The sequence below is a fragment of the Neopelma chrysocephalum genome, unplaced genomic scaffold, assembly GCF_003984885.1.
Source record: "Neopelma chrysocephalum unplaced genomic scaffold, ASM398488v2 Primary Assembly neopelma1_196, whole genome shotgun sequence".
Lineage (NCBI taxonomy): Eukaryota > Metazoa > Chordata > Aves > Passeriformes > Pipridae > Neopelma > Neopelma chrysocephalum.
Window position 1 is genome coordinate 218,206 of NW_020897858.1, and position 23,933 is coordinate 242,138.

The 23,933-nt window shown below is 57.0% G+C and overlaps 1 protein-coding gene across 1 annotated transcript in view; it reads right to left on the minus strand.

The window, feature by feature from the left end:
* AGRN (agrin) overlaps positions 1–23,933 on the minus strand; it is a 112,494-nt gene that overhangs the window by 32,545 nt on the left and 56,016 nt on the right. Inside the window, exons 4-9 of the mRNA XM_027702787.1 lie at positions 22,954–23,001; positions 9,292–9,507; positions 7,674–7,898; positions 5,587–5,811; positions 5,219–5,425; positions 80–301 (exon numbers count right to left, since the gene is read on the minus strand). Coding sequence (XP_027558588.1) covers positions 80–301; positions 5,219–5,425; positions 5,587–5,811; positions 7,674–7,898; positions 9,292–9,507; positions 22,954–23,001 — 1,143 coding nt within the window. The remainder of the gene's footprint in view (positions 1–79; positions 302–5,218; positions 5,426–5,586; positions 5,812–7,673; positions 7,899–9,291; positions 9,508–22,953; positions 23,002–23,933) is intronic.

Here is a 23,933-nt window from a genome sequence, read left to right on the forward strand (position 1 = left end):
AGATGGAGATGAGATGGGAGATGGAGATGAGATGGGAGATGGAGATGGGAGAAGGAAGCCCCCTGAGCTCGTTTCTTACCACAGGGCCCCTTGTGCTTCACCCTGATGTCCCTCTTGAGGACGCAGGCCATGGAGTCCAGCTCGCAGGGGTTGCCATAGGTGCGGTTGTCGGTGCCACACACGGGGTCGTAGCGGCCCTGGCAAACCTGCTGGCACTCACACACGGGCTCCTGGTTCTTCACCACACACGTGGCCCCAAAGGTGCACTCCACGCTCAGGCAGGGGCTGGGTGTGCCCAGGTCTGCAGAGGGGACACAGAAAGGGCAGAGGGCTCAGCCAGCTGAGCTCCCCCTCCAGCTCCCCCCCCGGGCACTGAGCACAGCCAGGCATGCCAGCAGCCCCAGCCACAGCACCCCCACACCTGCCTCTCCCCCAAAAGCCACAGAGCTCCTGGCCCTGGCCCCAGCCCAGCCCCTGCCCCCTCCATGCCACCCCGACATGCCCGGCTCAGCGTGGTCCCCATGCTTGGCAGAGGTTAGGGAGGGGAAGCAGGCACAAGGTCTTCTCCCTGCACGCCACAAGTGGGATTCCTGCCTCGTCTCCTCTGTCCCATCACCGTCCCAGGGACGTTCTGCCCCTAAGAAGTGGGATCAGCAGCACTTGCAGAACCTTCAGTAGCCAAACAGCTCACACAGGGACAGCTCCCTCCACTGAGATCCACGTCCTGGGGGTGCCTGTCCCCTGAACTGCTCAACCTAAGCCCAGGAAGATCTGGCTGGAGAGGACACCTGCATTTGGCTCCACCACACCACCCATGTCTCTCCTGTCCCATCCCCTCCTCATCCCTCCTCAGCCCAGGGAGCTGCCGTGGGGCAGGATGAGGAATGTCCTCGTTTCAGCCCCATCCTCGGGCACGTGGCTCCAGCAGAGCCCTGGGGCTCCCTGGGGATGGGCAAAGCCCCCTGGCACAGGCTGCAGGCTGGGAAGCAGCATTTCCTCTGCTCAGCCACGGCCAAGCAGGTGGCACCTTCCCTGTGGGGATGCTCGGGGTGACAAGGTGAGCAGCCAGCACTGAGAGCAAAGAGCAAAGGCCGTGTCCAGATCCCTGGTACAGCTCTGGAAATGCTGGCAGGGGAAGCCCTGGGGTCCCTCCCAGGCAGGAATACCCCTCCAGGAATTCCCCCCACCATCCAGGAGCCGAGCCAGGCAGCTAAAAGGCAGGGGGACAGACCCAGCCCTGCCCAGTGACCCTTCTCGTGCCTCCAGACAAAAGCCCCGAGGACCCGGGGCAAGGAAAGGACACAGATTTGATCCGTGCTCAACACTGACGAGGACACAGGACAAAACACAGGTGGGGAACACACAATGCAGCCAAGAGGAGATGGAGGCAACAGGCAGACACAGCACAGCCCCACCAACACCCGGCAGAGAGGCAGGCACAGAGGGGAGCATGGTGGGAAAGGTCCCTCCGGAGCCTCTGGAGTGGCACTGGGCACCTCCCCTGCCAGGACCACAGAGCAAGAGCAAGGCTTGAGCCCTCAGGAGCCTGGCTGCATGCTGGCAGCCAGGGAGGAATGGCCCAGCATAGGCACAGGCACGTCCAGATCAGGGATCCTGCTCTTTGGGAACAGTCAACAATTAGAGCTGAGGGTCTGCAAAGGAACAGGGGAGAGGGGAGAACAGTTCAGGCACAAAGCAGCTGCTCCAAGCCAGCCTTTTCAGCTGTGTGCCCAACTTCCCTGCAGCTGAGGAGCTTGTGAGCAGTCCCCAGGGATGGGGAGCAGCAGAGCTCAGCCCTGTGGTGCAGCTCACATCAGCCTCTGCTTCCCTTTTGGAAACATCTGTCCCGTGATCGTGTCCCCCAAGCACAGAGACAAAAGTTTGCACGGAGAAAGTGCCTCTGATGGACACGATTAGGTGAGAGGCACAAAGCAAATACATTCCCTCACCTGAAACCCAGAGTCACTTTGCTCCTGCCTTGGGAAGCAAAGGAGCAGCGAGTGGGAGCACGGGGAGGTGCCAGCCCTGATGGAGAAGGGTGCCCTGACACTCCCTGCCCTTCTTAAGCAGGGAAACGGGCAGAGATGCAGCACATGAAGCTCCTTCACAGCCCAAATCCCAGGCTGTGAAATCTCACACGCAGCCCTGGGCACCTCCAGACGTCACTGGGAGTTTTGGCACCACTGTGGGTGGATGCAGCGAGGACCTACTGAGCTGTGCTGTAATCAAGACCTGCTTTGATTCCTGGCCCTTCTCCATCTTGCAGACAGAGAAACCCAGGCACAGAGAAAGCAAAACGCTCTCTCTGCACCCTGAGAGACTCCAGGGCACAGTCCCTCACCTGCTACCCAGCTTGGAAGTGTTCGAGGCCAGGCTGGATGGGGCTTGGAGCAACCTGGGCTAGTGGAAGGTGTCCCTTCCCACAGCAGGGAGTGGGACTGGAGGATATTTAAGATCCATTTCAACCCAAACTATTCCATGCTTCTGTGCAGACACCTAACCAAGCCCCTGGGCACACTGAGCTCTCCTGCCAGCCCCAGCTGAGGATGCCTGTGGAGAAGAGGCTCTGAAGCTGCCTTGGAACCAATCACACCCCATCAACCCATGCCTGTGACACCCACCGGGCTCCGGCACCAGCTCCACAGGGAAATATTCCTAGGGAAGGACCACTTCTGAGCACAGAGGGCTCCTCAGTGCTTCCAAAAGGCACGTGGTACTTTGCTGGACACCAGAGAGGGAAGCTGTGATCCCTGCAGAGCCCCTGCCCAGGGGGTTGGCACAGACAAGCAGGACACACACTATGGAGAGCAAAGGGATGAGCACGGCAGTCCCAGGCAGGCAGAAACTCCAGGAAGGAGGAGGTGGGGAAGAAAGGGGGGTTAGTTGGGGGCAAAAGGAGAGGTAAGATCAACCAGGAGCAGTCCAGAGTGATGCACCAGCCCAAGAGGGGCTTGCTAAGGAGTGGGGGGCTCACAGCACCCACCTCTGCTCCCACTCTCATTTGCCTCGAAGGGTCAAGCACCGGACAAGACCCCAGTGCACTGCCAGGCATTCCCATTCCAGCAGCGAGAGTTTGGGGCCAGGGATGGGAGCAAAAGCAGGGCAACCTCTCCATCCCGGGGGCTCTCAAGCAAAACTAGAGAGGTGGGGAGCAGTGAGAAGAGGCCAGGACTGTCACTGGCCACGGAGAAGGGGGGAGAGCCGACCTCCCAGCGGAGATGTCCGGGTAGGGAGCAGAGGGTGATGCGAGGACACAACTCCTTCCTCCACACAGGCAACACTGTAAAACACAAGACACAGACGAGAAAGGAAAGAGAGAGAAAGAAGGAGGGAGAAAGAGGGGAGGGGGAGAGCAGAGAGAAGGAGGGAGGGGAAAAAAAAAGATGCAACTACAGACACCTTCCTTCCCTCCACCTCCTGTCCACGTCGGCCTCATCCCATCCCTCCTTTCTCACCTGCACCATCACAGTGCCAGAATAGAAAAGGATTGAAAACAAGGCTTTTTTGGACTGTTTTGTTTGGCTTTGCCTCCTTTGCTTGGCTGCTGGAAAAGACAGCAGAGAGCCCAGAGTCTATTAGACAGGTATGTGTGGGAGATCAAAACACTGCCCATTCTAACAGGCTCCTTCATTCCCTCCCTTTCCCAGCTCCTCCTGCATTCTCCCGGCACCAAGGCATGGATGAACTCAGCAGCACTGAGCTCACACAGGATGCTTTCCTAAGCTGATGGGGAGTGAAAAAGCTGCCCACACCTCATGGGGGCTGGTTACAGGACTGCCTGGAGCTGTCACACAGACTTTGGAATCCCAGGCTTTGGCAGACAGAGCCCCAGTTTTGATTGATTCCCCCAGATTATGACCTTTTTTTTTGCTGCCATCCCACAAGGACGTGGTTCCTGAAAGCAGATGGGCACATCTGCTGTCCTCACCTGGAGGAAGAGAAGTTGGTGGGAAGCTAAAATAAAGTGGGATGGGGAGAGGAATGGCAGGTGCATCAGGACCACGTCCTGCTGTCTGCTGGCCTCCCTCCATGGAACACGGGGGGAATGATGCATGGCTGACAGCAGGGTCACGAGCAGCACCAGTTCCCTGCTCATCCTAGAAATTTGGGAAGCCTCAGCCTCTAAAGGAGGCACAGGGAAGGGTTTGTGGAGAGCCCAGGGCACCAGGGCTGCAAACAACCACCCCTTGGCCCTGCTGCTGCAGGATCCCAGCCCTCCCTGTAGGGAAAACTTGGGGAACTGACTCCTAAATATTCACCCACCAGAAACACAGGCAAACAGACAATCCAAAACAACAGCTGTGATTGTATTGAGTGTGATTTTCGGAGCCTGACAAACGGTTCTCAAGCAGCTGGGTCTGGCAGCATTAAAAACCTACAGCGGGAGCACAAAGCCAACAAAACAGATCCGCAACATGGGGCCTAATTCCCAAGTACTTCAGGAGGTTTAATGCAGCTGATACCTTATAAAAACATCAGCTTAAAATATCAGGACACGGTTCCAGAGCTAGTAAAAACCAACTGGAGCTGAAATGAACAGTCCTTCCAACTCGTACAAATCAATCCAGTGACTGCGTTTCAACATCTTTCATTTTCCGTGTGACAAATTTAAAACTGGACATTCCCAACATCCTGGGGACCCAAAGCCCCATCCTATCACATCCTCCTGAAAAAGATCCATTGGAAAGGTCAAAAGCTTCTCCTAGAGACAAGACAAAGACATGGTGAGATCTCCAGAGAGCAGGCACGCTGGGAAGAGTTCCTTACGGAGAGCACCTGGAGCTGAGAGAAGCAGGCAGGCATGGAGGGGGGAGAGCATGGAAGGAGCTTGGAGACTGGCACTACCCTGGGAAGAGGAATGAATGGCATGGGCTGCAGGGAGCTGCGTGGTGGTGGATGAGAGAAACCAGCTGGACGTCACGGACAACAAAAAGATTCTCCCCCGCGTTACTGAGCACATCAGACAGAGACGAGACCACGGGGGGAACACATGCACATGACACAAGGACTGCTGGAAGGAGAAAGAATGGGGATACTGAGGGCTCGCTGGGACACAAGACCGAGGAGACCCTGTGGCTTGCTCGGTGGGCACCACCCACACTTACCTGCGGCTCTTCCCTGCACGGAAGGACGGGCATGGGGACGATGCCGGGAGGGCACCGGCGCCCGGCGGGCGGGGGGTACCAGTATTCCCGAGGGCAGCCAGTGCTGTGCTTACCACAGGGTCCGCTGTGCTTGACGGGGATGGCGGCCTTCTGGTGGCACTCTGCCTTCTGGCGCTCGCAGTCGTTGCCGTAGGTGCGGCTGTCGCGGGCGCAGACGGGCCGGAAGGCGCCGTCGCAGGCGATGCGGTCGCAGGAGCAGCGCGCGGAGCCGCGGCGGTTCAGGCACACCCCGTTGAACTTGCACTCGTCCCTGCACTTGTCTGGGGGCGGGGGAGAGCACAGCACAGCTCACACTCATGCCCCAGGGACATGGGTGGGGACAGGGGATGGCAGGGGAAGTGGGATGCAGCGGTCGCGCGGAGCGGCGAGGAAGGTCGGGGATGCGAACGCTCCGCAGGGAGGGGCAGAGAGAGGTACTTACCCTGCTGCTGGCACTGCCCTGAACGCACCTTCTGGATCTCCAGGCCCCGGATGGCCCCCGAGCGCCCCATCACGCACTCGTTCTCGTAGGTGACGCCGTCGTCCCCGCACACGGGCTCCCTCCGGGGCGGGCAGCCCTCGGGGCGCGGCAGCAGCTCCGCCCGCCGGGTGCGGGGGTTCACCCGGCACACGCGGTTCATGTCGTTGAGGACGCCTTTGCAGGGGTCTGTGTGTGGAGCAGGGAGTCAGACCCCGCCATTCCCTGCCCGGGGAGGCGCTTCCCGGGCTGGGCTCCTTCCCCGGGCAGCCCCTTCCCGGGCTGGGCTCCTTCCCCGGGCAGCCCCTTCCCGGGCTGGGCTCCTTCCCCGGGCAGCCCCAATCGCTCCATGCCTTCCCCCGTGGCACTCGGCGTGTGCTCGGCTGGTCCCTCACACTGGGCTCTGCATGCGCAGGACTTGGTTTTTACTGGGCTGCTCACACGCCACGGGCACGTGCCTTTTCCAAAGGGACCACTGATGGCATGAGCCCTGCCTTTTTGCCCAGCCTGAGCTGCCTTCACTCCCCTCTGTTTCTCTCCTGAGCCAGGTGAATCTCCAGATCCCAAAGGTGGGCACTGCGGGGTGCTTGGTACTCCCATCCCACTCCTTCCACACTCCCTCCCTGTCTTCCCAAAGTGCTGGAAGAGCCCTGAAAGCAGCCAGGGCCACAGGCTGCCAAGCCCCACAACTCTAATCTAAGTTTAGGCTCTAATCTAGGCTTATCTGGATCCCCCTGTCTGATGAGCTGAGCTCACTTCAGCCACACCAAAGACACGGGCAAAACAGGTGCCTCCTGCCCGCTATAATCCCTGCTGGAGCCCTGGGATTTATCCCCTCCTTGCCAAGCAGGCACTTGGAGAGTGCTGATTCATTGTCTGCAACTGCAGAAGCACCAGGGGATGTTCCCACCCTTTAATCCCACTAGTCCGAAATCCAGGCTGACAAGGGGAGGCAACAGTAAAACAAAGAGGGACGTCCCTTTTGGCCATCCCCACATCCCCGTGGAGAAGGCTGGCCCAGGACAGGGTCACAGCTGAATTCTTTTGCTTTGCCCATTTTAGCATGGAAATTAAGCGGTTTGCCCGTCCCCACTCTGCCCTACCTCCAGCACATCCTCAAGCCTTAAAGCAACACCCAACAGAGTCCAAATAACCCCTTTTTCCCCCAGATTTTCAGGTTCTACAGCCCAGCTGCTCAACCCAGACTGCCTGAGCTTCTCCTGGTGCCCAGCTGAGATCACAAGGTGCTCAAAAGAGGCCCAAAGCTCATTCTCTGCCCTAGAAACCTGGAGCACCCAGCGTGGCATCACCTCCTTCACACCTCCCGCTTGCACCCATGTTTGCCCCACTTGGAGCGGTGAAAGCACAATTCCAGCTCTTCCAGGTTTCCAGCCTGGCCCAACACACTCCCACACTCCTCTCCCCGGGGTCAAACGCTGCTCTGGCACGTGGCTTGGCTGATCTCATGGTTTTCCTAATGAATACAGCTGCTTTTAATTACCAGTGCCCACAGCCACCACGAGCCGGAGAGGAATCCACCCTCGGAGCTCGGGACTGTTTGTGCTCCGGGATCTGTGCCTGGCAGGATGCTTTAATTAGCAGGAGCTGCCTGGGATGCTGGTGAGCAGCAGGCTCCCTGCCAAAAGCACAGCCGGGGGACTGCGGTCAGGGGAACAGCAGGAGGGAAAGGAGGTGGCACAGATGTTGGAATTGCTCTCTAGGTCAGTGGGTCCCAAGCAGAAACAATTGCTGCAGGGGAAGCACTGGCTTGCTCCGAGTTTCAGAAGCTGTCACGCACAGACTGATCCTTTTCTCCCTAAACCGACCCGTTTCTGCCCAAACCAACGTTTTTTGCTGTCCAAACTGACCTTTTTCTGCCCAGACTGACCTTTCTGAGCTGACGGCAGCAGGAGCTCAGCCACGTTTTCCTCCCCAACCCCTCCCCTTTCCCACCGGTTCATCCTCAATATCCCTAACCCAGGTGGACGCGTTTTTAAAACCCTTCTCCCCCCAGCTATTTAAAGACCCCAGGGAGGGGGCAGAGGACTCACCACAGAGGCCATCAAACTTCTTGAAAACGTTCTCCTGCTTGTCACAGGCGTGCTTGTTGAGGTCGCACTCGCTGCGATAGTCGCGGCCGTCGCTGCCGCACACGGGATTCTCGGGAACGCCGCTGCAGGAGGACGGACACACGCACTTGGCCGACTGGCCATCGGTGGAACGGACACAGGTGCTGCCAAAACTGCAGGTCACCTCTGCACAGGGGTCCTTGGAGCCTGGGGGAGAGAGTAGGAGGCACGGGACAGGCGTGAGCACGGCGGGGCTGCTCCCGCGCTGCGCTCCTTCCTCCCATGGGACAAATAATCCCGATGTATCCCGGTATCAGCCAGGCAGCCCTACCCCTCCAAGTGCCCAAAAACATGCACAGCACCAATAGATGTCCTCCCATCAGCTTCAGTCCAGCTGCTCCTGAGCAGAGCTCGTCCCCCCGATGAGTGGTGACGCTTGGCCACGTTGACAGGCGGGATGGTGAGGCTGTAGGATCAGCCCCAGCCCCACAAAAGGGAGCTCCCTCCTCACCTGGCCTTCCTCCTCTCCTCTCTAAACCTCTGAGCCTCACTACTGCACGCTCCCTTCCCTGCACAGGCTCTCTGAGAGCCTCTTGCTCCAGCCTTGAGGGTCCTCAAGGCACCTCCTGCAAACCTTAATTAGAGGAAGAGCTCAAGGAGCAATTTCCTCACAGAGAAGGAAGGGCCAAAATTTGCCAGCTTCTCTTTTATTTTTTTGCCTTTTTTTTTTCCCCTTTATTTGTCACTTTATGATTATGATTTGAAATAAATCTCTCGGTGCTCTCTCCCCTGTGCCAAGAGCCCCAGCAGGAGGGCCGGGTGTGGATTTATTGCAGAGCCAGCACGCCGAGCGAGGGAAAGGTCAAGTTAATTTACTCAAGAGATGAGGAGACCGGGGGGTCTCATTTACACAGCTCCTTGCTCACAGCTGGTGAAGGCCAGGCTGGGGAAGGGCTTTTATCAGCCCACCCAGCCCGTGCATGAGCCAGCTTCCACTTCCAGCTGTGGCAGATGTGACCCACCCTGGGGAGGTGGGGTGGGGCAGCAGGTAGAGATGTCACCCCCCCCTTCCCTGAACAGCCTCTGGCCATCATTTCACCTTCTTACTCCACTCTGCTGATCACCAGGGCAGAGCTGGTAATTCCCTCAGTGTCCCCTCCCATCCTGCAGGACATCTTTCCAGAGAGGGTGATCAGCCATTGGAATGGGCTGCCCAGGGAAGGGGTGGATTCTCTGTCCCTGGAGGTTTTTAAGCTGAGACTGGATGTGGCATCAGTGCCATGGGCTGGGAACCACAGCGGGGTTGGATCAAGGGTTGGACTTGATGATCTTGGAGGTCCCTTCCAACCCAGCTGATTCTAGGATTCTGTGATCAGGGATGCCTGACCAGGGCTGTTCCTATGGGGTTGCCACGCACCCCCTGAACAGCCTTTGGCCATCACTTTACCTTCTTATTACACTCTGCTGATCAGCTGGTGATTCCCTCGTGTCCCTTCCCATCAGACACGTCCCCATCACCCAGGACATGGCCAGTGAGACATCACTGAGCTCAGGACAAGTCTCCCTGGACCCTCCACGAGGAGATCCTGTCCTCACTCACCACACGGCCCCTTGCTGATGACCTTGATCCTCCTCTGCTGGTTGCACTGAGCCTTCTCCAGCTCACACTCGTTGCTGTAGGTGGAGTAATCCGAGCCACAGACGGGGGCCACCACGACAGGACAGGCTGTTTTCTTGCAGACACAGGAGGCCTGGGAGGGGTCGGTGGAGCTCCTCTCACACACAGCCCCGAACCCGCACAGCATCCCCCGGCACACTGCGGGCACAGACACGGAGAGAAGGGTGAGCCACGGCCCCTCTGCCCACAGGAGGGTTCCAGAGGGATGCACCCACCCGTGCCAGCACCCTCCCTTCCCTGGCAGAGCAGCCCACACCACCCAGGCTCAGGACAGGGAGTGCTGCAGCCTTCAAGGATACCCAGACTTCCAGGAGGATGCTCCAGGCACAGCAAGGTCCTTTCCTGGCTTAGGACAAGGATTTCACCACCTTGGCACGTTGCCTCTTGCTGCCTGCCAGGGAGTTAAGCTGGGTTTTTCTCCAGGGACACCAAGGGTGACATGTTTGGGGTGTAGGGGCACCCAGCCACAGTTCCAGAGCCACCCACCCCAAAGCCACGAGAACAAGGGTCTGCCCTGCCAGGGCTGCTGTACCCCGGGCTCCCAACTCCTGCCTGTGCCCAGCAAAGACACAGGCAAGCTCAGCACCTGATCCACAGAGCACAGGGACCACGGGGAAGGGCAGCATGGCCTGGTGACTGAGCCCTGCTGCCCTTTGAGAGTGGCCAGGTGAGGCAGAGGATGTGCCAGGCACCTTCATCCCACACGAGGGTAGGGAGGGAAAAGGCTGGGGTGCAGCACAGTCTAAAAGGAACCAACACACCCGTGGTCTTGTCCCCTCTGTGCCCCTTCTGCTTATTGTCAGCACGAACTGGAGAAAGAAAGGTCTGTCCCCAGCCCTGCAGTCCAGCAGGGAGGTCAAGGGCAGCAGGGAGATGCCTCTGATCCCACTGCACAGAGGAGCATCCCCAGCACTCCAGGAAGCTCTGCCCAGGATCCCTCTGATCAAGCTGAGTCCTCCACAGCACAACTGAGAGCGTTTTCTGCTCACCAGCAAGGGAAAGAGAAGGCAAGGAACAGAGAAGGAAACGTCCTCACCTGTCTCAGTGTGGGACAGATCATCCCACACACACACACACACACAGCCTGATTTACAGCCCTGTATGCAAAGCAGCCACACCACAACTCCCAGGGAGATGCAGGAATCTCTTTATCACATCCACTAATCAGAGCAGCCAGCACAGGCCAGTTCAGCATCTGAATTGCTAATGTGGCAGGAGATGTCATTCTTCAGTGGGAGAGAGGGAGGGAGAGGACAGGTGTCTCCAGACCCAGGGGGCACAGGTGAGAGACAGAGAGAGTGAGAGATGCCAGAGCTTTGTGCCCCTTGGGTGTGCCACAGGCACAGCCTGACACTCACAACATGCCCTGCTGGGCAGGTAAATGCCATAGAATCATGGAATATCCTGAGCTGGGAGGGACCCACAAGGATCAGAGTCCAACTCCCAGCCCTGCCCAGGACACCCCAACAATCCTACCCTGTCCCTCAGAGCATTGTCCAAACCCTCCTGGAGCTCTGGCAGCCTTGGGGCTGTGCCCAGTGCCCTGGGGAGCGTGTTCAGTGCCCAACCACCCTCTGAGGGAAGAACCTTTCCCTGATACCCAACCTAAACCTGCACTGGCATCACCACCACAGCACCCACCACCCCCGGGCACCCCTCACCTCCCCGTGCCCTCCCCCTCACGCAGCCCCAACGTTAGAAATGGAGATTGACCTACATAATGAGAGAAAGAGAAATCATAAAAGGCAAAATAAAACGCTCAGCGGCGGCTCATTTACACTTCAATTCCCGGGCGTTTGGCTCCGGCTGCCTCGAGATTCCCGAGCTCACACACGCGCGGCAACAATGCGCCACTACAGGCTAATATCATGAAATAAAAAAGGAACTCTCTTCCTCTCCTGCCCAATATCTAAAGGCAATTCATCATTTTTATGAAGCTCTCTGGATAGTCTCTCCTGCACTTCCCACTGCTGCTCTTTCTCCCTTTTGATTTTTTTTTTTTAATGCAGATGAGATTAGAGGGTGCAGAGGAGTGGGAAAAGCAGGATTTATCCCGTTCCCTCCACTCCCAGGCACAGCTCTGTGGAGCAGGGATGTACCTGTGATGCACCATCAGTCGCAGGGGAGGCTGAGATGGAGCTGCCCTGGAGCTCAGAGAGATGGAAGGGAAGGGAGCTGGGGTGTGCAGATGTGGGATGCAGAGCCAGATGTGGGATGCAGAGACATGAGCAGGATGCAGAGCCAGAGTTCAACCAGGTGCCTGCTCAAAGATGATGGGGAGAGGTGCCCATTTGAAGCCACCTGCCCAGCTGCAGATGGGAAACCAAGGTGGGAAGCACATCCAGGGTTTTAAAGCAGGTGGCACAGACAACTCACTCCTTCCCTGAGCTCTTCTGTTCTTGCCTCAGAGTGTGGGAAAGGAGCCTCACACATCCAAGGCAGGGGCTGCCAGGTCTGGTCCCACCCAAACTGGAGAAGTTTTTGGTAGGAGCCAGTTCAGGGCGGAATAAACTACCCCAAAAACCCCAATCCCAAGACCCTTGCTGCTGTTTTTGGCTGTGTTTCCCTCCCACCTGACTCACACTGCCCAGGGAAGTGGAGCAATCACCATCCCTGGAAGTGTTCAAAAAATGTCTGGATGTGGCACTTGGGGACATGGCTGAGTGGTGAACACTGTGCTGGACTCAAAAGACCTTGGAGAGCTTTTCCAACCTCAACATTTCCATGTTTCTATGATTCTCTGCAACAACAGCACTTCTGCCTTTGGTCCCTGTGCTCCACAATTTCCAGCCTGTGAACTGGGCAGGAAAAAAAAAGCTTTCAGCCCTGGACAGGACTTCAGAAGAAATGAAAACACTGCTCATGGCTTTGCCATGTCTTCTTCAAAGACACTTTTAAAGTTGTTCTTTTAGATTTTGGAGCCAAACTGGGTCCTGTCACCTTTTAAGTGATCTTCCCTCTAATTATTTCACCTGCATATTTTAAAGAATCTCTTCATCTGAAGTGATAAAAGCAATGGTAAACGACAGAAAGGCCACAATGCATTATCAAGTTAATTGGGTCAAGCCACATAAAGAAAACTGCTATTTTATAAGTCTCAATCTATCCTTACCCCCAGAACTGTATTTCACAAACACTTTTATTTGATAAACACTTGAGGAACATAATATGCCAACAAGTGAGCAAAAGAGACGATATAAAAGGTATTTATTTACCTCCTGTTCCACATCAGCTGAATGTTGTACCAGTGAGCTGTTACAGCCCCGGTGTTTGACAGACACCTTCCCACTCCCTGCCAACCAGCTCCAGCCCTGGGAGAGCAGGAATCACAGAGTCATGGGATGCTTTGAGTTATAAGGGACCCTAAAGACCATCTCATTCCACCTCCTGCCATGGGCAGGGACACCTTCCATAGCCCAGGTTGCTCCAAGCCCCGTCCAACCCGGCCTTGGACACTTCCAGGGATGGGGAGTCCACAACTTCCCTGGTCAACCTGTGCCAGTGACTCACCACCTGCACAGAGAAGAATTCCTTCCTGATATCCAATCTAAATCTCTCCTCTTTCACTTTAAAACCTTTTGTCCTATCACTTGCTCAAGGCTGAGCTTCAAAACTGGAAAGGGCAGCGGGGCTGTGAAGGGAGGTGAGAGCACAGCTCTGGTTAAATCATCCCAGCGCTGCAGAGACAGGCCACAGCGAGGCATTTGGCAAACAATGACAGCAGCACTTGTCTGGAGCCAAAAAAAGCTTGGAGCTGACCTTTCCCAAACCTCCTGAGCAGCCAGAGATGAGGGAGAGAGGCAGCTCAGTGAGGTATCCATCCAGCACTCCAGCAAGCTGCAGGGAACAAAAGGAAAGGGCTCAGGCTCATTGTCACCACGCTGAATTCCAGCCAAGCCTCTCCCTGGCTCTTAGCAGCACTGGAGCAGAAAGGGGATAATAAATAACAACAACAACAATAATAATAGAAATGAGTTTTCTAGAGAGGAAGGGGAAAGCAAAAAAGGTGTCATCGCAAATAATTCACGTCCCCACGCTTCCCACCCCAGCTGAGCCAGCGGGATTCCATGGGCAGCTCCTCAGCCCCAGGCTGGGCCTGCACCAGGGAAAAGGCTTTGGGAAGAGATCAAGGCTCGGGGAAAGACCTGCCTGGGTTCAGAGCCTCGGCTCCAGGTCAGGTGTGCTGTGCCCTGAGGCTCTGTCTTCCAACCTCCAGTGACCTCCCAGTTCAGGGAAAGAGCATAAAGGGATGCTAACGAGGGCTCCCTGTCCTCTGGCTAATTTGGGAAGGTGAGGGGCACACCAGCCTCTCCTCTGAACAGTCCAGACAAGAGGAAGGACACTGCCACAGCCTGGAGAACAGGCCATCCAGTCCAGCTCCTGGCCCTGAACAGACACCCCAACAATTCCATGTTGTCCAAACGCTCCTGGAGCTCTGGCAGCCCTGAGGCCATGCCCGCTGCCCTGGGGAGCCTATTCAGTGCCTAACCATCCTCTGGATATTCCCTAATATCCAACCTAACTCTCCTCTGGCACAGCTTTGTGCCACAAGCAAAGAAAAGGGGAAAGGAGAGAGGTGATAAGGAACCTCTGGGAGCTGTTGGCACCATCAGAGCAAAGCTGCTCCTGCACAAAGAAGAACAACTGCCCACAGCACCAGGTGTAATGACACCAGTCCCAAAGTGCCACCCCAGCCATGACACTTCCTCAGGCAGCCCCTAATTAGCAGCAGGGAGGGACTGGAATGCTTCATTACCAGGGAAGGCCCTGCCAAGGTGCAGCTCAGCATCTCCCTGAGCAGGTGGCTGGTGCTCCACGAGTGGCTGCCAGGGCAGATGGCACCAGCTCCACCTCCTTGTCTCCAACAGGGCCTGCAGATGCCCCAAACGGCTGGAAGGACAGCTGGGAACAGGATGGATCCACTGTGGCCAAGAGGAAGGGCAGAGCCACCCTGAGAGTGGCCATGAGCCACCCACGGCTCTGCTCTGCAGAGGGAGGGGGGAGTTGGTGTGGGGATGCAGGAGCTGGGTTGGGGATGCAGGAGTGGAACAGTGTGGGGATGCAGGAGCTGGGTTGGTGTATGATGCAGGAGATGAGGCAGTTTAGGGATGCAGGAGCTGGGTTGGTGTGGGATGCAGGAGCTGGGGCACTGTGGGGATGCAGGAGATGAAGCAGTTTAGGGATGCAGGAGCTGGATTGGTGTGGGATGCAGGAGCTGGGTTGGTGTGGGATGCAGGAGCTGGGTTGGTGTGGGGATGTGGGAGTTGGTATGGGATGCAGGAGCTGGTATGGGATGCAGGAGCTGGGTTGGTGTGGGATGCAGGAGTGGAACACTGTGGGGATGCAGGAGCTGGGTTGCTGTGGGATGCAGGAGTAGAACAGTGTGGGGATGCAGGACCTGCGTTGGGGATGTAGGACTGGAACAGTGTGGGGATGCAGGAGGTGGGTTGCTGTGGGGATGCAGGCAGGGAGGAGGAGGATTGCATTGTGCTCTCCCCTTCAGTCCCTGCATCCAAAACCACAGCAGCCAAGGATTCAAGGTGCACGTTGCCTCCCCAGCCTGCACCCAGCACCCTCCACTCCTCTCCCACCTGCCAGCTCTGGCCACGCTGCCATGTACACCAGGTGCTCCTAAAGAGCTCTTGGACCAGCTTCTCAATCCATCCCCATCCCAGCCTCTTTCCAAGCCTCCTTGGGCAGGGAGGACAAGCAGGCAGAGAGGATGGAGAGCAGCCTCTGCTTGCAGCTTCAGAGCTTCCAGCCTCAGCTCCCCATCCCTTGATTCCCCCGCTTCCAAAACCTGCAGACGATAATCCCCAGCCCCCCAAAGTCAGCAGGTAAGTAGCTCAGTTTAAGCAGGGATTAATAACAAGCTGGCTTCAAGTGCTCTGAGATCTTGAGGTGAGGAGCTGTAGCTAATAAGCCCCAAGCATTCACATTAAAATGTTTCTCCAGCTTAATAACAATAATCATAAATGTAATGTTAGAAGTGCTCTTTTGCAGTGTAGAGAAAAGAAGCTCCTGGACAGCTTGCTGATTGCTTACAGCACCCTGCCAGCTCCTCTGCAGCGCCTGTGCCACATCCCTGGCAGTGCCCAGACACCCAGAGCAGCACTGGAGAGAGGCTCTGGTGGGCACATGGTTGGTGGGCACATGGTTGGTGGGCACACTGTTCCTCCCCCTGGACCAAAGCTTTCTCCTGAGCAGGGATCTCGCCGAGGGATGAGGAAGATGAGGAGGGCCCTGACCAGCCAGGGAGGAGGGGGATGTTGGGAAAACAGGCAGGCAATCCCTGCCTGCTGAAGACAGAACATTTGCCAGCCTGGACCCGCTCCAGATCCCGGGGGAGCCCGTCCCTTCTCCGAACGGGCCGAGAAAAACAATCAGAAAAGCACAGTTGGAAACTTAATTACAGCTCGTGGGTAGGAGACAGGAGGGTGGGATGTGCCTGCTTGCATGGCTTAAAGTGTCACCAGTGAGAGGAAAGAGGTAGGAGAAGGGGAAGGCTCCCAAGGCATGACAACCACACCGCTGTGATCCAGACACAGCCAAAAATCCCTGCAGCCAGGGGTGCAGGAAGGACATGGAGAGGGACACTTCCCTGGAGCACACCAGGAAGGTCAGGGCAACCTGCACCTCTGGGACCTGCTGAGGGCTGAACTGCTGGCACTGGGAATTCGCAGGAAGAGCCGGAATTGGAGAATTCACTGCCTGTGACAAATGTGCCTTTTAATCTCATGCCATTACATGGATTAAAAACTCTCCCTGTTTGGAAAACGGTGGGTGCTCCCCTGCTGAAGCCATTGAAAGCGTTCTGGGCCGGGAATACAAAGCAGGGAGCAGCCCCTGACGGCAGAGGGGAAGAGCTGGGATGCTCAGGCTCGGCTTCCCCTCGATGCCGGGCGCTGCCCCTCTGCCCCCACCTCCCACCCCTCCCCAACGCCCCCCAGGGATGGGGAGGGCACTGAAGGGCTTCCCTGTGCCAAAAGGGCAGCGGGGAACGCCAGACCCCCGGGATGGAGTGTCAGGATGGCGAGGGCCGGCATTAATTCTGCATGAGCGCGAGGTGCCCGTTGCCATGGAGAGGGTTCGGCTGCCGCTGCAGCCCCTGTGCACGGCGGCTCCTCCGCCCGAGCCCACCCTCCCTGCCATCAATATTAATTGCATCAGCCAGGGCCTTGCTCGGTGAGGGAGAAGGAGCTGCCTGCCCTGCCCCGAGGGCTGGGAGGGCGGGAAGGGTGGCAGAGCGTCCACCCCGCCGTCCAAAATCAGCCCCAGCCCTGGCAGGGCAGAAAGGCAGAGCGCTAAGACCGTGTGGAAGCAACACCACACTGCTCCACCCAGGCACCTCTGCTCACAGCCCTGCCCCTGGCACGGCCAGGGCAGCGTCAGGGATGTGCTGGCCCCGACTCCTCAAGCCCTGGTTTTGCCCATCTTCACCCACTTCGTGCCCTGTCCCTGCTACAACACGGGACAGGGACTTCATGTGGATCTGCAGAGTTCACCCCAATAACAGGTGAGGGGGAAATCAGGCCAGAGGGCACCCAAGGGATGGGGAGGCAGCACTGCTCCCTCCCTCGGCAGGACCGGGCACATCACAGAGTCACAGAATGGTGTTTAAGGTCCTTTCCAACCCAAACTATCTCATTCCACCCCCCCACTAGCCCAGGTTGCTCCAAGCCCCATCCAACCTGGCCTTGGACACTCCCAGGGATGGGGCAGCCACAGCTTCTCTGTGCAACCTGTGCCAGGGCCTCCCCACCCTCACAGGGAAGAATTTCTTCTTAATATCAGATCTAAACCTCCTCTCTGTCAGTCTGAGGCCATTCCCCCTTGTCCTCTCACTCCAGGCCCTTTAAACAGTCTCTCCCCATCTTTCTTGTAGCTCCTTCAGGTCCTGGAAGGCCACAATCAGGTCTCCCCAAAACCTTCTCTTCTCCAGGCTGAACAATCCCAGTTCTCCCAGCCTTCCCTCAAAGCAGAGGTGCTCCATCCCTCTAATCAACTTGGTGGCCTCCTCTGGACTCACTCCAACAGCTCCATGTCCTTCCTTATTTCCAGTTCAGCCATGGCACTGAGCCACACTGTAGTGGGTCCCCAAAGCTTCAAGAACCTCTCTGGACTAAGTCCCCAAAACCACCTAGAGTTTTCCAGGTTCTAAGGATGGAAGGTCCTTAAGGAACTGAGAGGATGGTGGGCATCCACCCTCCAGTTTGGGAGCCTCTGGAGCTCTTCCAAGGATCCTGCTTGCACAGCTCTACACGTGACAGAGACCCCAAGGAAACCAAGGACTGGCACCAAACACACCCTGTGCTCCTGTATGACGTGGGAGAGACAGCAAGGGGAAGCCCAGAAACATGGTGGGCAGAAACTACAACCTTTTACAGCCCAGCTGCTCAAAAAAACCCCAAAATAAAATCTTTGTTGCCAAAAGCCCCCAGATCTGGAACACAACCTGTGAACAGGAGAACTGCATCTCATCCCCACGCAGTCCAAGGCAGACAAAGGAGGAGCAGGAGGCAAAGTGACCACACAGTCTATAATTGGGAGCCAGGAGGGGTGGGCAGCAAGGAAAAAAGCTGATCAGTGGAAAGATCTGAAAGACAATTCATGTGCAGCAGGCAGGGAGATGGGAGAGAGCACGGGGAAGGAGAAGGGAGGAGTTGGAAGCATCCCCGTGTTCTGGGGTCTAAAACCATCAAATTCACTCTTGCAAACCAAACATCATCTAAAAAGGCTCTCATTAATCTGTCAGGAGCCCCTGTGAGAGCAGCTCTGGGCAGACTGTCACGGCTCCCAGTCACTGCAGGATTCATCAGCCCCCACTGGGCACGGGGACAGTTTGGATACACGCTCCACACGGGATGTGAGCCAGCAGCCAGCCCTGTCAGCAGGGTCCTGCTGCCCTCCCTGCACACCCCAGCACACACAGACCCCCAAAACCCACCAGGGAGCACGAGCCAAGAGCAGGGACCTGCCCACGCAGGGAGGGAGGCGAGGGAAAAAAATACCTGGGAGGTTTTAACCTGCTCCCACCTGCCTGCTGTGCAAAGCAGTGTTTACAATCTGGGGAGATTAGAGATCCTGGAGAGGGAAGGGGGGCTGCAGCAGCCCCTGGATGCCTGGGGGGAACCACAGCTCCTCCCCAGCTGCAGCAGGTCCAACACCAGCACTCGGCAGAGCCACCACACCGTCCTTGGCCAACCTTTTCCAGGCCCTGCCAGTGCCCTGCAAGGTCCACTGGGGCTCTGTGCAAGGAGATTTTTTGTCCCCTGGGTGTCTCAGCCAGCTTTGTGCCTCCTCATGTCCTTTCTCTCCCTCTGTGCTTCACACAAAGCATTAAACAGAGCAGCTGCATCCCAGAGGGATAGTCCTGGGAGATGTGAGGCAGAGAGCGAGGCAAGCTTCAGGATCTAACCTTAGCAAGGGCCCAATCCAGGGAAAAGCAGGCCCACCTTAGCAGTTCTCCCATCTACTCCTCCTCTCCCACTTAAACCACCACATAACATGAAAGTGCACAAATTGATCCCCAGGAGAAAGCTCAAACCTTGCTGTGAATGGAGAAGAAAATGCTCTCAGGAGATCAAAAGTGGTGTCTTAAATAACTGCTGCACCCCCTCTCCCCCCCCCTGCTTTTGGAGAGCTATGTTTAGCACCTCTCCTCTCCCCAGAGCAACCCCAAAGCTGGTTTGGCTGGAGCCCCACTGTGCTGTGGGGCTCAGGGGGGGGCAAATCCAGGCAGGGAAAGCCAGGCTGGGATAAGGGATAAGTGCACAGGGATGAGGCTCCACGAGCAGCCCCCACTCCTGGCTCCTGAGATGTCACCTCACTGCCGTAGGGTGTGAGCAGGAAACACGGAAGGGGAAGCCAAAAATGTGATGGAATCACGGTGACTTCACTGCTGGGCCCTTCCATGGGGTGGGTGGCTTCACCATGGAGGCATGGATCACCCGGGATGCTGGAAGGGGAGCACCCTGCATCACCCCCCTGAGCAGGAGGTCGTCGTTCAGCGGGGCCTTAGAGGAGGGGGAGTAGGCACCGTGTAATTAAAAGTGAGCAGCTGCTCACAAAATGAGCAGCCAGGTACGAAAAAAATTTCACCTTGTGCGGAGAGAGGGAGTGATTTTTTTTTTTCCCCATGCTGTGATGTGTGACAGACTCCCCGCCACGCTCCGACGCTCCCAATCTCTCCTCGCTCAGCACCGCCCCAGCCACCCACCAGCTGGCACAGCCAGAGGGGCAGGAATGCCACCAGAACTCAGGAATGGTCGGGATCTGCCTGTCTCCCCTCGGGATGTGCCTGTCTCCCCTCGGGATGGGCGTCCCCAGTGCCGTGAGAGGTGCTGGGCAGGGCGTGCAAACCCTTCCCTGCTCCTGCACGTCTGGGGGAGAGCAAGGGGTGGGAAAAGCATGGATACAAAAGGAAGAGAGCACAGGGAGGGTCAGCAAACACGAGGGGGCTGCAAAATGCACCTGTGGGCAGCTAAAAAAGAGCTGGATCTGCTGCACCTTCCCATTGCACTCCCTGGGATCGGCCCCACCACAAAGCCGGCGCTGGGAATTCATTCCGTGGCATCCAAGTTTTTTTCTGTTGGCTTGTGGCACCAGAGAAACAGGCTGGGAGCAGCAGCCAAAGCCAGCAGGATATTCCAGCACCACGGCACACAAAGGGAACGAGATTGAAGAGCCTGGGCTTTATTTTAAGTTCTATTTTCATGCCTCTTCTCCCAGGGCAGCCAAGTCCCCCCTTCACTGAGCAGGCACTGAGCTGCCCAGAGCCACCTGGGCAAAAGTGAGACACCAAAGGCCCAAAGCTGTCTCCCTGTATTTTCTCCCTGTTATTTTCAGCAGCAGGAGGAGGTCATGGACAGCACAAATGTGTCCTGAGGTGGGACCCAGCCCCAGCCCTCAGCACACATGGAATCACATGGAATGGTCTGGGTGGGAAGGGATCTTAACACCCATCTCATTCCACCCCCTGCCACGGGCAGGGACACCTTCCACCAGACCAGGCTGCTCCAACCTGGCCTTGGACAGTTCCAGGGGTGGGGAGGGCACAGCAGGGAAGGGGAGGGAAGCACCTTACACAACTTGTAAGCTCAGGGCAATTCTTCCCCCGGCAGCAGGAAAAGGGTGGCAGGAAGAGAAGGATAACAAGGATCTGACCCCAAGAGCCTGGCACCTCATCCTATGGACACCCCCCCAAGCAGCCAGCCCAGCTCTCAGCAGGTCTCAGAGAGGCTTTCCTGTTCTCCCTGCCCTCCCCAGAGCAAACCTGCCCAGCAATCCTGCCTCCCAACCACCGAGGGACGCTGCGAACAAACAGAAAGCCAAGAACAAGGAGAGGGGAGGGAGGAACCCTCCAAATCCTCCCCCACCGTTTCCTTTCCCCCCTCAGGGGACGCTGGGAAGGCAGAGCCCACCCTGCCTGCCCCCTGCCCGCACCTGCCAGCCCCCTCCTGCTGCCCTGGGGGGTGGCAGCTGAGCCAACATCCGCCCCCTCTCCTGCTCCCAGATGCTCCAGCAGGGAGGGAGGAGAGGAATTATCCAGCTTGGGTGCCCCAGGCCAGTCCCTGAGCTGGGGACAAGGCAGCAGCTTTCATGGAGCACTGCAGTTCAGTCAGCCAGGCCTCAAGACTCTATCCAGCCTAATAATCCCCGGGAATGCCAGAGGCACTGGAGATTTGGGAGAAAGCAGCGAGTTAACAGCATTAATGGCCTTGTTTCCAAACGAAGCAGAGACCACTCCATAAATCAATGTGTGGCTGACGGGTTTTCTACTGTAGAGAGGAAGAGGTAAATAGCACACAAATCAGAGAAGCACACATGGAATAACCCGAGTTGGAAGGGACCCACAAGGATCATGGACACTCCAACAACCCCACCACGTGTCTGAGGGTGTTGTCCAAACACCCTTGGGGCCGTGATCACTGCCCTGAGGAGCCTGTTCCAGTGCCTGGGGTGAAGAACCTAATCCTAACATCCAACCTAAACTTCCCCTGGCACAGCTAATGCTAATTAGAGACACTTCCCTGCTGGCTGGCAAAGTTTGTCACCTCCAGCACCACTGGAGCACTGGGGCAGCAACAGGGACTTGACACAAGAGATGCCCAAGGCGTAGAAAGCCACTTCCTTCACCCAAAAACTGAGCTCTGACTTTGCCAGGACAGACAACGGTTCTGTCCAGCTTTGCAGCACCGTTAGGGAGGGGAAAGGACCACAGCAAACCTCCCCAGCAGCAGGGTTGGCAGGCACAAATCCCAAGCTGTGGACCCTCAGCTGGCACAGACCAGCCAGTCCCTCCAGCACAGCAGAACCAGCCCCTTCACCCCAAGAGGGACCCTCTCCCCATGCCCCCTGTGCCCCCAAAAACACCTCCCAAAGGCCACACGAGGCATTTACCCCACACAGAGACTTGCAAGTGAGGTGCCTCACTTGGCAGCCTCCCAAGGGTGGTAGTTTTCCATCTCCTGTGGGGGACCAGGGATCTTCTGGAGTGTGGCATCTGGATGGGCTGGGCTGTTAATATTTTGGAGCCCTGAGCTAGGAGTTCCACCTACGTGAGTTTTTATTTTGGCTTTAGATGTCTCCTCTGGTCCAATTATAGATTAATCACATTTTATCTCGCATCCGTTTCTCCCCCCCCCCGCCTCCTTCCCCCGCCCCCAACCAGAGAAGGCAAGAAAAAAAGCAACAAACAGGTTATTAATTGGCTGCTGTTTTCTGCTGGGTTCTTATCTCTGCAAGTGAAGCTGGGGAGGCTGGGGAAGGTGGCTCAAGAGCCTGCCAGGAAAGGCAGGGCATTTTAAGCCTGATTTTTCTGAGGAAACAAAGCTCCTGTGATGACATTATCTTAGCCTGGGCTTGCCTGCCTGCATCCAACAGCCTTTAAAGCCACTGGCTGATAACAGCCTGGCCTCAAAAAAAACACAAAGTTCCTCCAGGTCTGTGAAATCAGAAGGTTTTAGTAAGCCCTGAGCAATGATGTGAGGTGCTGGTGAGAACACAGCTCAGGAATCCATAGGGGAGAGGCAATCCACAGGCAAGGATCACAGATCCAGGGAAAATTCGTGTCTCAGGTGCTGTCCCACCTCCTCTGCCTGGGAAGGACCCTTTCCAGCCCTTCCCCTCTTCCACCACAGCCACCCAGGAAACCCTCATTAGGAAAAGGGTTGCTGTGCTTTCATGGAGCAATGAGGGACACCTCTCCTCATCCTGGAGGGATGATCCTGGATCCCTTCTCTGCTCTTCCTGGGAAGGACCCTTTCCAGCCCTTCTCCACTTCTACCACAGCCAGCCAGGAAACCCTCTGTAGGAAAAGGGTTGCTGTGCTTCCATGGAGCAACGAGGGACATCACTCTGTCCTCTCCTCATCCCGGAGGGATGATCCCGCATCCCTCAGCAGGGGCAAGGCTGCGATGCAGGACTGCTCTGGGCACAGAGAGCAGCCAGGCAGCTGCAAAAATAGATCAGTGGGTCAGGAGACACTGCTCCCCCAGCAGCTGCAGGAGGCAGGAGAGGCTCAACCTGCTCTCCAGTGCATCCCAAGGCCAGGGCTGGGCTCCAGCAGGGAGCTGTACTCACCATCCCGCGGCGTCGGCGGCGTCTGAGTGAAGTAACTGTTGGGCTTGTCTGCAAAGAAACAAAAAAACTGTCAGCAGGTCCCTTTGGATGCTCCCTCCTCCTCCTCCTCCTCTTCCTCCCAGATCTCTGTCCACAGCTTTTGGACCAGCAGTTCATCCCTTCCACGTGCCCTTCACACGCGAGTTCGACTCCCAGGGACAGCCGGGAGGTCTCGCAGCGAGAAGGGAGCGGCAGGAACGGGATCCAGGAGCCCCAGCTCTCCCACTGGTATCGATGGAGCATCTCTGGCGTGGGATCTGGGAGCAGCCCTCTGTGCCTGGCAGGGCTGGGGCTTGTCTCAGCCCGTCCCGTGCCATCCCACGGGGGCTGTGATGCCAATCCTGCCGTGTCTCCCCTCACACACACCCGGGCATGGACTCACCGGGTCATGTGGGTTGAGCAGGGCCTCCAAAAAGTGGGGGGAAAGGGGTAGCCTGGGGCAGCAGAAGGTGAACACTCCCATGGGTATGACTGTAGGTCCCAGAGGAAGGTGGCACAGCCTTGCCACCTGCCAGCCCTCTATGTCTGACTAAGCAAGGGGGTGAGAAAGATTCCACTCAGATCTCCACAGACTCTCCCATCCTGGGTGAGGAACACCCTAAACCCAGTGTCCAGCTGGGCTCTGCTCCTATTAGAGATGTGCCCAGGGCAGCAAAGCCAGGCTGTGACAGAGGTGGCACCGCTCTGTCACCTGGGCCTTGCTCCTGCCAGCCTTTGTAAATGCATCCGTGTGTTTGACAGTTTTCCACAGAGCTTTTTCCCCAAACAACGCTCCCCTCCAGGGGAGGCAGCGCATCCCAAAGCCAGGCTGGAGGATTTGCCTGCCCTCTAAAGGCTTTTCTCACAGCAGGTGTTTGGCACTTTCCAGCATCAAGGAGGTCAAAGACACCGCTGCATGATGGAACACTCCTCCACAGGCTGTGCCTAGGGAAAGATGAGCA